Source organism: Molossus molossus, unplaced genomic scaffold, assembly GCF_014108415.1.
Source record: "Molossus molossus isolate mMolMol1 unplaced genomic scaffold, mMolMol1.p scaffold_m16_p_1, whole genome shotgun sequence".
Taxonomy (NCBI): Eukaryota; Metazoa; Chordata; class Mammalia; order Chiroptera; family Molossidae; genus Molossus; species Molossus molossus.
The window spans coordinates 27,304,455-27,319,750 of record NW_023425344.1 but is presented as its reverse complement, the minus strand read 5'-3'; the positions used below and the strand labels follow the sequence as shown (position 1 = coordinate 27,319,750).

The following is a 15,296-nucleotide window of genomic DNA, read 5'->3' as shown; positions in this document are numbered from 1 at the left end:
GTGAGGTTTGCTTACCTTGCCCGACAGCTGAATGCATTTTTTCCATGTCAAACTTAAGTTTGGATCTTCCCGGAGTGCTGAGCATCTTTTCCCACACTGTCGTTACTTCTTTAAGACAGGGAGTGATTTCTTCGTAATCCAGCTTCAGGCGCTTGTTCAGCAAGTCATTTTCAGAAGCTGGAACAGACCGTTTGAGCGCACGTTAGTGAACACTGCGGCTACGTGGCTTCTATTTCCCAATGTGGCTTCTAACGGGACGTTTGATCTCAACTAAGAGAGGCGCTCCAAGCATGTTCCTCCCCACTTAGAGCCAAACCTCCTTCCAGCAGCTTCCACCATACCCTCCTGCTTCCTGGAGCTGAACAGAATCAAGGTACACTTTTCAGATGACATCTCCTCACACACAGGAAGGCAGCTATTATTTCCCATCAACCCTATTCAGTTTAAAGCTGTGTTAAGAAGAATTATACCTAAATTACCAAAGTGGGGGCGGGGGGATGTCAATACAGGAAGATTTTAAGTTGACACTTCTAAGAAAGATTAGCACTGACAACCTCATTTCCACCTAAAACCACTAAATCCTATTCAGATACAGTGGTAATGCTGTCAGCCCCTAAACCCACCCCCGCCACATCTGAGCTCTAGACTGGGCATTTATTGGGAGAGCAGATAGGGTACACAGCTAAGGATAAGCCAGTTCACAGACTTCTGCAGAGCTGGTATCAACTTCATGATAATAATAAATACTACATGTCTTAGTTACTTTATATTTGGTCACATTTAATCTGAATGTCACTCTGAGCCACAGGAGGCTGAGTAGCTTCACCAAGGTCCTGGAGCAGGTGGCAGAGTGGACCTGGGACCCTCGGCCTCTGTGCTACAGAGCCTGCTGCTATTAATTACACACATTCTGGGACTGGCATGGATCAATTAGGGACCTTAAATGTTTTCTAGAATCCAGGGCTGCTCTCTGAGCCTAGAGTATTCTTTGTGTGAAAGATTTTCAGTACACATTTCATCCCTTTAACAGACACAGGGCCATTTTGTTCTCATTTTGGTAAAGTGCATCTTTTGAGAAGTTTGTCCGTTTCATCTAAGTAGTAAAGGTCATCGGCATGAAGTTGTTCTCAGTCCTACAGACACTGATGAGTCAGTGCACACATCTCACGAGCGTCCTGTCCCCTTCCCCTGCAGACACATACATGTCCCACCCAACCCCGTTTCATTCAGGACGAGACCCAGGCTCAGCAGGGTCCTTCCCTGGCCCAGGGCCACAGGAGTGAGAGGTGCTGGTGGCAGGATTAAAGCCCTCGGGTCTTCAACCACTACACTTCTGAACCCCAGTTCCTATGACTTTTTATTTATTTATTTATTTATCCTCACCTGGGGACATTTTTCCATTTTTTGTTCAGATAGAGTGGGAGGGAAAGAGAGAGAGAGAAACATCGACGTGAAAGGGACACATCGAGTGGTTGCCACCCAAACAATCCAACCAGGGCTGTGGACAAACTGCAACCAAAGTACGTGCCCTTAGCGGGAACTGAAGCTGGGTCTCTCCGGACCACAGGCCGACGCCTAACCGCTGAGTCAAACAGGCCAGGGCACCTATGACTTTTTAAATGAGAATTACAGCCATGTCTTTGAGTAGCTCTTGTGAGCACTAAGTGAGATGAAATATACTAAGTACCCACAAAGCGTCTGCTAATTTGGAAGTGTTCCACAAATTATCAAAAATTCAAAGACACAAACATAGGGATACATATATTCTTTCTGATGGGTGTTTCAGGTTTCTTAGGGTATATTCCTAAGAAGTGGGATCACTGGGTCAAATGGCAGTTCAAGTTTTAACTTCTTGAGGAAACACCACAGTGTTTTCCAGAGTGGCTGCACCAGTCTGCATTCCCACCAGCAGTGTGCTAGAGTCCCCTTTTCTCTACATTCGTAGCAGCTAAGATCTGGAAATAGCCCAAGTGTCCACCAATAGATGAGTGGATTAAAAAGCTGTGGTACATGTACACAATGGAACACTATGCAGCTGTAAGAAAAAAAGATCTCTTATCCTTTGAGACGACATGGAGGGACCTGGAGACTATTATCGTAAGTGAAACAAGCCAGTCAGAGAAAGACAAGTATCACACAATCTCACTTATTTGTGGAATATAATGAACAAAACAAACTGATGAACAAAATAGGCCCAGAGATATAAAAGTAGGGTTCAGACTGACAAACTTGGGGCGGGGGAGGGAAGAGATAAACCACAGAACTTATATGCATGTACGCATGACCACGGACATAGACAACAGTGCTGGAGGCAGGGCGGGGAGAGGGGGAGCGGAAGGAGGGTATCAATGGGGGGAAAAGTAGAAACATCTGTAACAAAAATAAATTAATAATAATAATAAATATATATACAAAGACAGACAACGGACGACACAGAATGTTGCTTTACAAACTAAGTGTTGATTGTGTAAAATAAAATATTTTCTTTTTCCAAGTTAGAAATTTAGCAACTGTGAACTCAGTAAATCTAGCTAAAGGTACCCTGGTGGTAAGACCTTATTCATCTGATGCATGGATGCTGTATTCAAATGGCCCAATTACCGCCTTCAAGTAGAAACACATCAAAAGACGGCACTGAAAAGGCCTGCAGAGATCCCTGGACCAGCCTCTCGTTCATGGACACAGTAACTGAGGTTCAGAGCCGTTAGGGACTTGACAAGGTCACTGACTAGCTGGCGGGTAGCCAAGTGACCCCAAGCCTAGTGCTCTCCTATCTTTTGTGATTTTTCATCTACTATCTCTATTCTTTTCCTTGTCACTTTGAAGAATACATTTTCAAGGTCCTGCTAAACAAGTCCTTATATCTGCAGAGTTGAAATTTTTTAAAATGTCAACCCTGGATTTTTTGTGTGTGTGGCTGTAAGGAAGCACAGTAGATGGCATTAGCGCTGAACTAACCCTTGTGGCGCATCCGGTTCAGGACAAGCCTTGCTGAACACGAGAGCGCAGGGCTCTCAGAGCCAACACACACTTCCCTGGCCTGGAGCTCTGCTCGTGAGCATGTCAGCCTGCACTGCAGAGCCCAGCGAGCAATAGGAGAAACTGCTCTGAAGTCAACGGGGCAGGAGGACCTAGCCAGGAGATTCAGCTGAAAAGGCTTAAGGCACGATTCTGGCTGTTGGCCAAGGCAGCATCCTGCTGTGTTGCCCCCTGCTGACCACACCGCTGCCCGAGCCAGCAGCCTCCAAAGTGCCTGTAAACCAAGGCAGGTGGTGCGGGCTACAGAATGGTCAAGGCACCAAGGCAAGAACTTGAAATACAAGACCAAACCGTTTGAAATAGTAGCTAAGGGTCATCAATCCCATGTCTGTGAGTTTCAGGGGCTGGGAGAACCAGAACTGCATGAGATCACGTGTAACTATGCAAAAGAGTCATCGAAAACGTGTATTATCATTAAACATGGACGTGTGAGCTAACTTAGACTTTGGACTAACGCTCAGTTCTGATTCACGTCCACTGGGTAGGGTGGGCTGTGGCTGCCCGTCCCCAGTTCTGCGTTAGCAAACACCTCCGCAGATAAAACACTCTTCCGACCGCCACCACCTCTGGAAAGCTTAGAAAGGGGAGGCTAAGGAGCTGGGAGCCTCCGTAATTAGATGACCCCCCGAGCTTGTAGAGACTTCAGAAAAACTGCACCAATTATTTAATTAGTTTACAACCAACATGTAGCATTTGCTTAACCAGGGAAACACCTTTTTAAAATATCTTCAATGAGAATTCAATTGAAATTCCAAATTCAATGTGTTATTATGCAGATGTAATACCTGTAACATTTTCATCTGAAACAAGAAATGCTGAACTATGAGATTCAGTCCAACAAGCAGTAATGTGCTGACCAAAGGTATGCTTATATCGAATCACGCCCTGCTGTTCTGCATTAGGCTGCTTGCGCCTTCGTTTATAACAGTGGAAAATGGCCTTGCAGAGGGTACAACAGAGGACTGCTGATGCATTCTAGTCCCAATATCATTGAAAAAATAAGCTGCTTAACTGGGGAAATTACAACTCAGCTTCCAAGTGCCTACAATGAGCGCGGTAGATTGCAATGACATGGCTTGGTTCTTTCTCAGACGCAATGCTTCTAGAACAGTAATAAATATTTGATCCATCTATGCAAACGCCAGGTACTGGGCTTAGTGTGTTTCTTTAATTTGTTTTCCAGAGAGCATGCCGGTTGGCCTGAACCCGTGATCAAGTTCAAGAGCCACTCCCAGTTGCAATGTAACTTTCCTTTTAAAACCAATTGGAAAAAAAAAATGCAATAGAATGACTTTCTCTCTACCACATAGTACATTCCCTGGTTAGTTCTTGTCAAATTTTGCTTTCGTATTTCAGAAAAAAAAATTTTTAAATATGTTTTTATTGATTTTTTTAGAAACAGAGGAAGGGAGAGGGATAAAAACATTGGTTGGCTGCCTCCTGCCCCCTGCTGGGGAACAAGCCCACACCGTGTATGTGCCCTGATGTGCCCTGACCAGGAATCAAACCCGGGCCTCTCAGTCCACGGGATGATGCTCAATCCACTGAGCCACACTGGATGGGCTGCTTCTGTATTTAATGACAAAATCCTACCCCCATCCCACCCAAAACAGCTTACTAAATATTTTTAAGCAGTTCACAATCAGGCTTTTATTGATAACTATTTCTCAGTGATATAGGCACTGTACATGCCGATACAATGCTTTCTATATTATATTTAGCAAGTTACTATGCGTTCACCACAAAGGTAAACATGTGCTGAATCTCACAGAGCAAAGGAGAGAAGATGAATCCCAGCAGTACAAACAAAAGCCCACACAGGACTGAACACTGACAGGTGAAATGAGGAAGCAGTAGAAAGATGCTGGGTGGGGCCAGGAACGCATACAACAATACCTGGCAAGGTGTTCCAGGCAACCTTCGGAAATGTCCCAGTTCCTTCTAGTCTGGCAAGTCACCATCTACCCAGGTTGACAGAAGCTTTGCTTCTGTGGTATCCTGATCTCATCAATGACAGTCACAGTTCTTCCCGACATCCCCAAGAGGCCAGCCGGCATCATTCCCAGTTCACAGCTGAGCCCTGAATTTCTGTGGCTGTCAACTGCATGACTGGCCAGGACAGGCACAAAGGTTTATGACATTCGTGATAAACATGACTGCCTTTCTGTTTCCAACAAAATCCCAACCAACAGGCCGTGAATGTCAGTGCTGGGCTCCAAAGCTGCCACTCAGCCGATGACACGCTCAGTGATGGTGTGACGATCAAACTCTGAGAGTTACCTTCAGAAACCCACAAGAAAATGGAAGAATGGAGCTGGGAGAAGCCTTTACTGTCGGCAGCTCCGTGGGAGGGCCCGTCTCTCAGGTCTACAGTGTCTATGTCCATAAGCAGCCTATGTCTACAGCTGTCGGACTACTTTCATATCAACAGGTCTTAGGACTTTATATTTCACTACGTGTTTCTGCTCAGAGATAATAAACCTACCCGTACTATGAACCGCCATTCATCAAATCCAGTGTTTTAATGACTTTCAGCTCTTTACAAACAGCAACATCATTATCAAAAGATGAAGACCGACAATCAGGGAGGAAGTTCAATGAAATGTGCAGCAGTACCCCCGGATCCACAGGGGGTACGCCCCAGACCTGCAGTGGCGGCCTGAAACCCCGGCAGTATGGAACCCTATCTACACTGTGTTCTTTCCTATACATACTCGCCTTTTCACTTAAAGGAGGCACTTCATGCCTTCTCCCTGGCATGTCCGAGTGCCCAGCGCCACCACTCCTGTGCTTCGGGGCGTCATTAAGTAAAACAAGGGTCACCTGAACACAAGCGCTGCCGCTCCGTGACTCAGTGGGTCTGATAACCAAGACGGCGGCTCAGTGACTCACGGGCGAACAGTGTAGACAGCGAGGACACTTCGGACAAAGGGACGATTCGGGTGCCAAGCAGGATGGAGTGGGGCAGCTCGGGATTACATCACCCTCCTCAGAGCAGCACGCCATTTGAAACTTATGAACTGTTTCTTTGTGGAATTTTCCATTTAATATTTTCGGACCATAGGTGACTGGAAGCCCAGAAAGGGAAACCACAGCTACAGGGGGCCACCGTACTCTGATTCCCAAATCTCCCTGGGAGGGACGGCATGCCTGAACCACTGCATGGTCCTGCTTCGGGAGTCTGTCCAGACTTCCGGAGCGAAACCCTCACTGGGTTAGAACCAGGCTCTCTCCCTGGCCTCAGACCCTTGCTCCTTCCATCACACCACCCAGGGAACATGAACTTAGCTTCTTAGCCACTTCGAAAATAATACTTACTGCTTCAAGGGACAGCATGGAAACAGGACATGAGCAATATCTAAACTTTCAAAGTTCATGTCTTATTTTGATCCTGGCATGACCCTGGGCACCTTGCTTGGCTTCTCTGACCCTTAGTTTCCTCTTCAGGTGAATCCCTGCCTCCTGGAGCTGCCCTCGGGATCGAATGAGTCTGTCTACACGGAACACCTTGATATCAGTACAGGTAGGGCTAATAAAAACGCACACAGATATAAACTTAATGGTCATTTGGGAGTAGTTCATTATACCACCCAGGGAGACTGTGGCTGAGGACAAAGTAGGGAGAGAGAGGAAAGAAGAACGCAGAATCCACTTTAGAAGGTTAAAGCTTGTATTTGCAAGTTGTCTCTCAGTTCGACATTGGGCTAAAAATGACCATGTAGGAATAACTAATACAGTTGGTGCAATCATTAGATCTCCTGAAAGTCCTGTTTACTTTGACAATAGATATTTACATATATACACATATACATATTCATGTATGTGAGAGGATCTTGCTTTCTTTTAAAGATAGCACGTTTATGCCTGATGTGATTTCACTTCAAAGCCAAGATAAACTGAGATCATCGGACCTGTTCCATCTCAAAGTCGGCAAACCAACCTTGGAGCTTCTGATTTTCCTTCTCCATCCTCAGGAGGAGTATCTGCTGCAGAATTGCCTTTTGCCACAGTTCTCGGAGCTCGCGAGACGTCCTTTTCTTCTCCTCGGGTACAGGGCCAAAGGGCCCGTCTTCACAGACTGGCTCTAAGGGAGATCTCGGGGGAAGCTCTCCCAGCTCCGAATAATCTGGAGAAGGAAAAGAACATTTTCAGAGTGGTCATTTCTCAATAAAAACTTATATTTAAACGTGGTGTCAAATCAGAAAATTCTGCTCGTTCACATAGAACATAATGATATCGCCCAAACTGAGGATTCATGTTTAATATGCACCATAATAAACTACATTTGAACTATGAACACCTAACAACATATCAAATAGTCAGCAGAAGTTGTAGCAGCTGAGGAAATAGTCAAAGATGCCTACGTTTTAAGGTGTAAATGTATCTTCTTCTGAGTAATGACTACGTCAATAACAAGGGCACTCACCTAGTGCCCACTGTGCATAATAATTTACATAACACCCAAAGGCTCTAAGTGGTAGGTACTGTAACTACGAGGTTTAAAAGAAAGCACCCTGAAGCACAGGGGATTTAAATAACATGCCCAGGGTCACACAGCTGGGAAACAGTACAGCCAGGACTGGACCTAGCTTCACTTTCATATGCGTTCCTAACCGCTCTGTTATATGGCTAGGTGTTTTGAAAGAAGATTAAAACCTATTTATTTTATCCTCACCTGAGGACACTTTTCCACTTTTTGTTCAGATAGAGTGGGAGAGAGAGAGAGAAACATCTACGCGAAAGGGACACACCAAGTGTTTGCTACCTGCACTACACAACCAAGGCCGGGGACGGACTGCAACCAAGGTACGTGCCCTCAGCGGGAACCGAACCCGGGTCTCTCTGGACCACAGGCTGATGCTCTTACCGCTGAGCCAAACCGGCCAGGGCGAAGATTAAAACCTACTGAATAGCCAATAATAACATGACCATTAACGGATCCTCTACCAAGTGCTGGGCACCGTACCAGGTGTTTTATGTCGAGTGACTAATTCAATTATGAGGACAATTCAAGAAGGCAGGGATTTGCCTGAAGAGGAAACTAAGGGTCAGAGAAGCCAAGGAACTTGCCTAGAGTCACACAGGGAATAAGCAGGTGCATCAGGATCCCAGCCTATGTCCGAGCAGGACTTGGAAGTCCCTGTTTTCCGCTGGATCCCCCCACCATTCAAATGTTTCCTACGTCGCCCACTTTAAAATTTCTATTTACTAGCTGACATCTCTTTACAGCCCATGAGTCTGTACCTTTCTCAGCTGCAGACACTATATACTCACAAATGCAAACACGCAGAGAGCTCCCAGCTCACTAGCAGTCTTGCTGGGAAGAGCAGCACAAGTACGTGCACAAATGGACGCCCCCCCCCCCAACACCACTCACTCTTGGGAACTTCTGTCTAAACTGAACCTAAATAGAGTCATGGTCTGAACACATGCCATGAGAAGCCCTTCCCAGGCAACTGGAGTCTCCCGGTCACCCGTACTATAATGTACAATCTCTCCTAGTCGACAGCTCCAACACTGTTCCATGTTACGGAAACGTTCCAAGACTGTCATCAGCATCGACTGCTCACTGTCTTCATCTGAAGTTGGGTTTGCTTTCCTGCTATGAAAGAAATACAAGCTACAGCATGTTTAATTTCCTAAAGTAACTTGTCCGTGTTAACTTCTCTTGAAATTACTGGATTAAAAAAATTATGATGAGGGGAATACTGTGTAAAATATATGCCTGTCTAACCACCATGCTGTACATCCGAAATGAATACAAAATAATACTGAATGGAGCCCTGGCTGGTTTGGCTCAGCGGATAGAGTGCTGGCCCGTGGACCAGAGAGTCTCGGGTTCGGTTCCCACTAAGGGCACATACCTCAGTTGCAGTTTGTCCCCGGCCCCGGTTGGGGTCATGTGGGTGGCAACCACTCAATGTGTCTCTTTTGCATCGATGTTTCTCTCTCTCTTCCTCCCTCTCTCCCTCCCACTCTATCTGAAGATAGATGTAAAAAATGTCCTCAGGTAAGGATTAAAATAATAATAATGATAATAATAATACTGAGTGGAAACTGCACTTGAAAAATAAAAACTATAAGCACTGAGAAATCTTAATGATCTCTGAAGCATTTAAATGCTTATCACCACATTTCTATATATGCTTATTTCATTTTGACTCTACGAAACAAAATTCTTCTTTTAGAGGTAATAAATAATACACCGTTTATGTACATTATAGGAAGATGCTTACATGTTAATGGCCAATATAAATGCAGGAATCAAAACTATCTATATAGTATGATCTCAATATTATAATATTGTGAGAGGCAGTACAGGTCAGTGGTTAACGGGTCAGGCTCTGGAGCCAGGCTGTCTAGGTTTTAAATCAAGACTCTGCCTTTCTTGATTCTGTGACCTGTAGTAAATTGCTTACTTTCTTTGTGCCTCAGTTTCCCAATCTGTCAAGTGGAACTAACAGCACCTCCCTCATCGTGATGCTAGAGGGAGAATACACATGACATAAACCACCTAAAACAGGATCCAGAACACAGCAAGAACACAGTAAACTTATTCGCTCTTATCGTCTGCTATCACACAGTCAATAAGGGCACAGAAAAAAAAATGCTGAAACACACCCACACTTAGCCAGTTAACTGGAGCCTAAGAAGACTCAACAAAGCCACCTAGTCAGCGAGGGTTCGCCCAGCACCAAGCACACTGTCCGGCGCCCAGCAGGTACTTTATACATAACTGATGAATAAAAGAAGAGATAAGCAGGTGCCGGGTTTGGGCATGCTTCTTGTTCTCTGTATTTCCTGTATTTTCTGAATCTATAACAATAAATATTTATAGAATCAGAAAATTTAAGAAAAATCACGCACACCTGTTCTGATTTAAATCAAAGATTGGAAAAATGTTCTCCTGAAAAACACCTAGAACACAAATCAATCCCCCAAACACCTGTATACATAGGACTAGTCATCACTGAACATAATCAACTTTAATACTGTTTTCAGAAGGAATTTGGGTCGGTATTCTTTTTTCTGTTTTTGGGTACGTGCCTCTAGCGGGAACCGAACCTGGGACTCTCTGGTCCACAGGCCGATGCTCCAACCGCTGAGCCAAACCGGCCAGGGCGGTATTCTTATTTAATCTTATTCTGCAGCTTGAAGTTTCCCATTTGAACCCCTTCTCCTTTCCCCCCTTTTACCATCTTGGCTGTTGGAACTCTGCTGGACACTCAGTCATGATTCAAGTTCTGTTTTATCTCACGTTGGAAGTATTCACTCTCCCACTGGTTCACAAGAGTCTGGTCTCCAAAAAGCGGTTCCTGGCTGGGGAGGCAGGCACCACGGCAGCAGCAGGCAGCACGTCGGCTGCTTGCATGCCGGCTGCTTGCACGCCGGCTGCTTGCACGCCGGCTGCTTGCACGTGTGCGAGAAGAACTCGTCTCCAGCGGCCCGCGCAACATAGGTGAAGTCAACCTGAAAATGCTTTCCTATTCTTTTTTTTTTTTTTTTTGAGTTAGACAATTTTTTCAATTGCAGTTTACATTCAGTATTATTTTCTGCCCAGCCAGTATGGCTCAGTGGTTGAGCAGTGACCCATGCACCAAGGGGTGGCCAGTTCGATTCCCAGTCAGGGCACGTGCCCAGGTTGTGGCCCAAGTGCCCAGTGGGGGGCATGCAGGAAGCAGCCAATTGATGTTCTCGCTCATTGATGTGTCTATCTCTCGCTCCCTCTCCCTTCCTCTCTCTCTAAAAAACTCAATGAAGAAAAAAAAATTTTTAAATATTATTTTGTATTAGTTTCAGGAGTACAGCATAGTGGTTAGACAATCATATACTTTACAAAGTGTTCCCTGATATTGCCAGTACCCACCTGGCACCATAGAGAGTCATTACAATACTACTAACTACATTCCCTATGCTGTACTTTACATCCCCTGACTACTCTGTAACTAACTTATACTTTTTAATCCCCTCCCCTTTTTCACCCAGTCGCCCCTCCCCTCCCCTCAGGCAACCGCCTGTCTGTAATCTGTGTCTAGAGTCTGTTTCAGTTTTGTTTGTTCATTTATTTTGTTCACATATCAGTGAAATCACATGGCATTCTTTCCCGTTCTTAAACTCTACTAATAAGACAAGGGCTCATCTCACCCCAGTCTCCTTCCTCTAACCTCATCTGTTCTCTTTACTACAGCCTTTCTCCTCCGGGGTGTCCTGAAAATTCCTGCTACATTAATTTCAAATGGAGAGTAACGAACAGAGCAGGTGTAACTCGGGCCAGGCTGATGGAGCACATCTAGGAGTTTAGGATGTTTGGTCTATTTATTTCTGCCAACTGGGTCGTTGACAAGGACCACACCACAGTCTATAGAAGCTCATGAAGCTCCAGCTTTTGCTATTTTCTTAGATCTGCAAAGAGTACAAGCATTGTTGGTGATGACGACTGTGGGGTTTAAGGCATAAGGTGCCTCCCTAATGTCCCCTGCTCTTGACTTCTTTTTCTTATTGTCAAGCACAACTCAGTTTGTTGGGCTTTGACCGTGTGATGAGTCCCTGACACAAATACACTTGTCTGATTCCCTCGACCACCTCAAGAGAAAGGCGATATTATCCCCATTTTACAGCCAAACAACTAAGGTGCAATGAGGGTGTTTTAACTTGGCCAAGGTCACACCACTAGTAAGAGTCGGAGTGGCAATCAAGGTGTATTTTCCTCCAAAGTAAAAAATGCTTATGCAGGGCTTCTCTGACTTCAGGTGCACAGGTGTCACGAGGGTATCTTGCTAAAACACAGAAGTTGATTCAGTAGGTCTGAGGGGAACCTGAGAGTCGGCATTTCTATCAAGCTCCCATGTGATGTCACCACTGCTACTTCTCTAAACACACTGAATTGTGGGGCTCACACTCCATTTCACTGCTCGTTCTCTCGTGGGACCCTCTCATGTCAGCTCCTCACTGTCTTTCCCTGTTACCACCAGGACACAGTTCAAAGCTACTCCTGTCAGCTGCCTGGACTGAGACCTTCACACATGGCCAGGGCTTGTCCTGACCTCGGTCAGGGTACCAAGGCCAAGTGCACAACAAGAAGTGCGAGTACTAGTGTTGATTTCACCTCTGAATTAACTGAATAAAAGTGAATCTACTGAAAAGGTCGGCAAGTGAACCGAACAGTCTGCAGCAGGGCTTCTCAGCCCCAGCACTCCTGACAATCTGGGCACAGTAACTCTGCCATGGGCGCTGTTCCGAGCCCTGGAGAATGTTCAGCAGCATCCCTGGGCACGACCCACTGGGTGACACCCTCGTAGTGACAACCAGAAATGCCCAGACACTGCTAAATGTCCCCTGGGGAGGAGAGGGGACAAGATTACCCGCAACAAGAACCCAATTCAGAATTTAAAAAACCCATCACGTATTGTCTCCTAAGTCCTGGGAAAGAGTAAAAATGTATCTCTTTCACCCAGATTTATTTTATGTGGTAATAATTACTGAAGTTATAGTTTATGTTGAACAAGAATTTTATTTTACTTTTTAATTGTTTTTAGTTAATCCTCACCCGAGGATATTTTTTTCACTGGTTTTTAGAGAGAGTGGAAGGGAGGGAGGGGGAGAGAGTGAGAGAGATGCATCAGTGTGAGAGAAGACATATCCATTGCTTGCCTCCTGCATGCTCCCCATCCAGGGTGGGGATTGAACCTGCAACCCAGGTAGGTGTCCTTGATCAGGAATTGAACCCGAGACCCTCCAGTATGCGGGCTGATGCTGTAACCACTGAGCAACACCTGCCAGGGCAGAACAAGAATTTTTAAAAATATATTTTCTGTTTATATTAAGAGTAGCCTAGTTACAAAGTGGTTTAGTCATTCACAAAAGGGGAAACAGTTAAATATTTGTGTATTCTAAACTGGGCCTGGCTAATTCAGTCCAAGAGGGCTGTTTTCTTATCAGTGCAGAAGATCCAGATTGGGATTAGGCTACAGCTTTGTTACCGGTCCTCTCCCGTGTGTGCGCATGCGCACGTGTGCCTCTGGGGTGCAGCTCTGGGGGGTGCAGTTACGTACACAAGGGGCCGAGTGAACTGGCAGGGTGAGGATAGTACAGAAATGTTGGACAACTGCCAGCTGAGAGCCTGCTCTGATAATAAATAGGTGCATTACTGCCACCTGGACAATTCCCAAGGCACTGAGTCCTCCCACGTACCGGGATGGGACGTGCCAGGTGGTCTGCAAGAGGCGGCTCTGATGTCCCCACTGTTCTCCAGAACAACTCTGGGGACCTGGCTTCTTTCCTGGACTTCATTCCTGCTGAGAGACTGCGCACAGAGAAGCCGCTGCGGAAATCACGCTGGGCACAGCGGGGCGGGCGGGCGGGCGGCGGGGCTGCCGCACCCACCAGCTTGGCCGGCCCCTCTTCGTAAACATGCACACTTTTGGGTTCCAATCGCTCGGTTCAAAATGTGAGAAATGATCTTCACCTCCGAATGCCCCAACTGTGGAGACCATAGGCACTGACATATTTAATAAAGTCTGCAAAGCCACAAAACCAAAGGGCTACAGTGACACGTTAGCCTAGGATTAAATTTTACTATTCTGACATCTCCTATAATGACACGATGGAGAACGCTTAAATTATGTAGACTTTCAGAAACAGCAGCCTCCAGTGGCTTCTAAGAGTTTTAAAACCAGCCATCATTCAGGGGCCGAGAGACAACTGCCTCCATTTAAATCACTGCTGCGACTTCTCAACAGAGTCATAAATATGATCTACGCTGGCGTGTCAATATTTTAGGTGCCAAATTGTTCTCCAACGACTCCGTGCTGCTGCATTCTTCTCTCTCCCTGCACACAGACTCGTGGGGAAGAGGGTGACCTTGCATTGTTGACAGGAACACAGTCAGCGCTGTGACCGGGCAGGAGAAAAAGGGACAAGCATATGGCTTCATCTGTGGCCAGCTTCTGGCTCTGTCAAGGAGCAAACACAGGGCTCCTCGCCTGTATTTTCACAAGACACTGACATCGAGGTTTGAACTGCAGTTACAGACATCACAGTGAGTCCCACACTAAGTAACTGTGGGAAAGAGAAGCTCCAGGAAGACACTGAAGAGTCAGACCTTGATTCTCCAATATTCTCTTATCCCACAATACAGCATTTTATAACTCTCTCTGGGTCCCTCTTCAAAATTCTGATCTCCTATGCCAAAAGAAAAGAACATGTTTAAAATCCCAGTTATTCCAAAACCCCAGTGTTAAGAACATGAATAGATATTGGAAACAAGAATTGAAACTGAGCACTGACTCTCTGGAGAAAAGTTAACAGCAACGGGGACCAACAGCTGCAGCATCGGCCGGCGCCCACAGCTGAAGAACATTTCTTAGAAAAACAAAGGAAAAGGAACATGGAGGCCTAAGAAAGGGACAGGCAGTCCCCTCTGAATGCCATCACACTGTTTACAAAACACTAATAATGTCACCTCTACTAAAGAAGAACAGAGATTCCTGTTCCCTGCCATATCCTGTGCCTGGGAAACAGCAGGTGCACACGGCAGAGTCACAAACACACGAATTCCTTAACCTAACAGTGCCCTGAAGTCACCGCACAGCCCTACCAGGGCTTCTTTAGATGGTTTATGGAAAATAATAAAAGAACATTGTTATTTTTCTACTATTGTATTGTACTGTATATGATGGTCCAGCTATAAAAAAAAGAATAAAAAATGAAAACATTCATTTAGTAAAAGCAATGTATTTTTAAGTTTTTACCACCTGCTGCTAGAAGTGCAGCTATAACTATAATACAGTCCCTTCAAATTTCAACAGGGTGATGGTCCCTGCAGCATTCTCTACAATAGCCAAGACACGGAAACAACCTGTGTCCGTTGATGGACACCGAAATACTCCTCAACCATAACGAGGCGAGACATTGCCATCTGTGACAATGTAGATGATCTCAAGAGTATTATTTAAATAAAATAAGTGAGAGGGAAAAGGACCAAAACTGTATAATTTCACTCATATGTGGAATATAAAACAGAGAGCAACAATACAAACAAGATCATGGACACAGACAGAGTACGGTGGTCGCCAGAGTGGAAAGGGTATAGCGGGGTGTAAAGTGGGAAAAGGGGTCAAATATAAGGAATGGAAGGAAACTAGACTTCAGTGGTGAGCACTCCGTAGAGCACACAGATGTCGAATTATAATCTTGTCTACCTGAAATTGACATGATATTAACCAATGTTACCTCAGTACATTTAATCATAATTTAAC

General features: G+C 45.4%; 1 protein-coding gene across 3 annotated transcripts in view; it reads right to left on the bottom strand.

Moving 5' to 3' along the window:
* TBC1D1 (TBC1 domain family member 1) overlaps positions 1 to 15,296 on the bottom strand; it is a 224,504-nt gene that overhangs the window by 40,298 nt on the left and 168,910 nt on the right. For all 3 annotated transcript variants that reach the window (XM_036263997.1, XM_036263982.1, XM_036263989.1), the window contains 2 exons: positions 6,980 to 7,165; positions 16 to 177 (listed from right to left, as the gene is read on the bottom strand). In XM_036263997.1, coding sequence (XP_036119890.1) covers positions 16 to 177; positions 6,980 to 7,165 — 348 coding nt within the window. The remainder of the gene's footprint in view (positions 1 to 15; positions 178 to 6,979; positions 7,166 to 15,296) is intronic.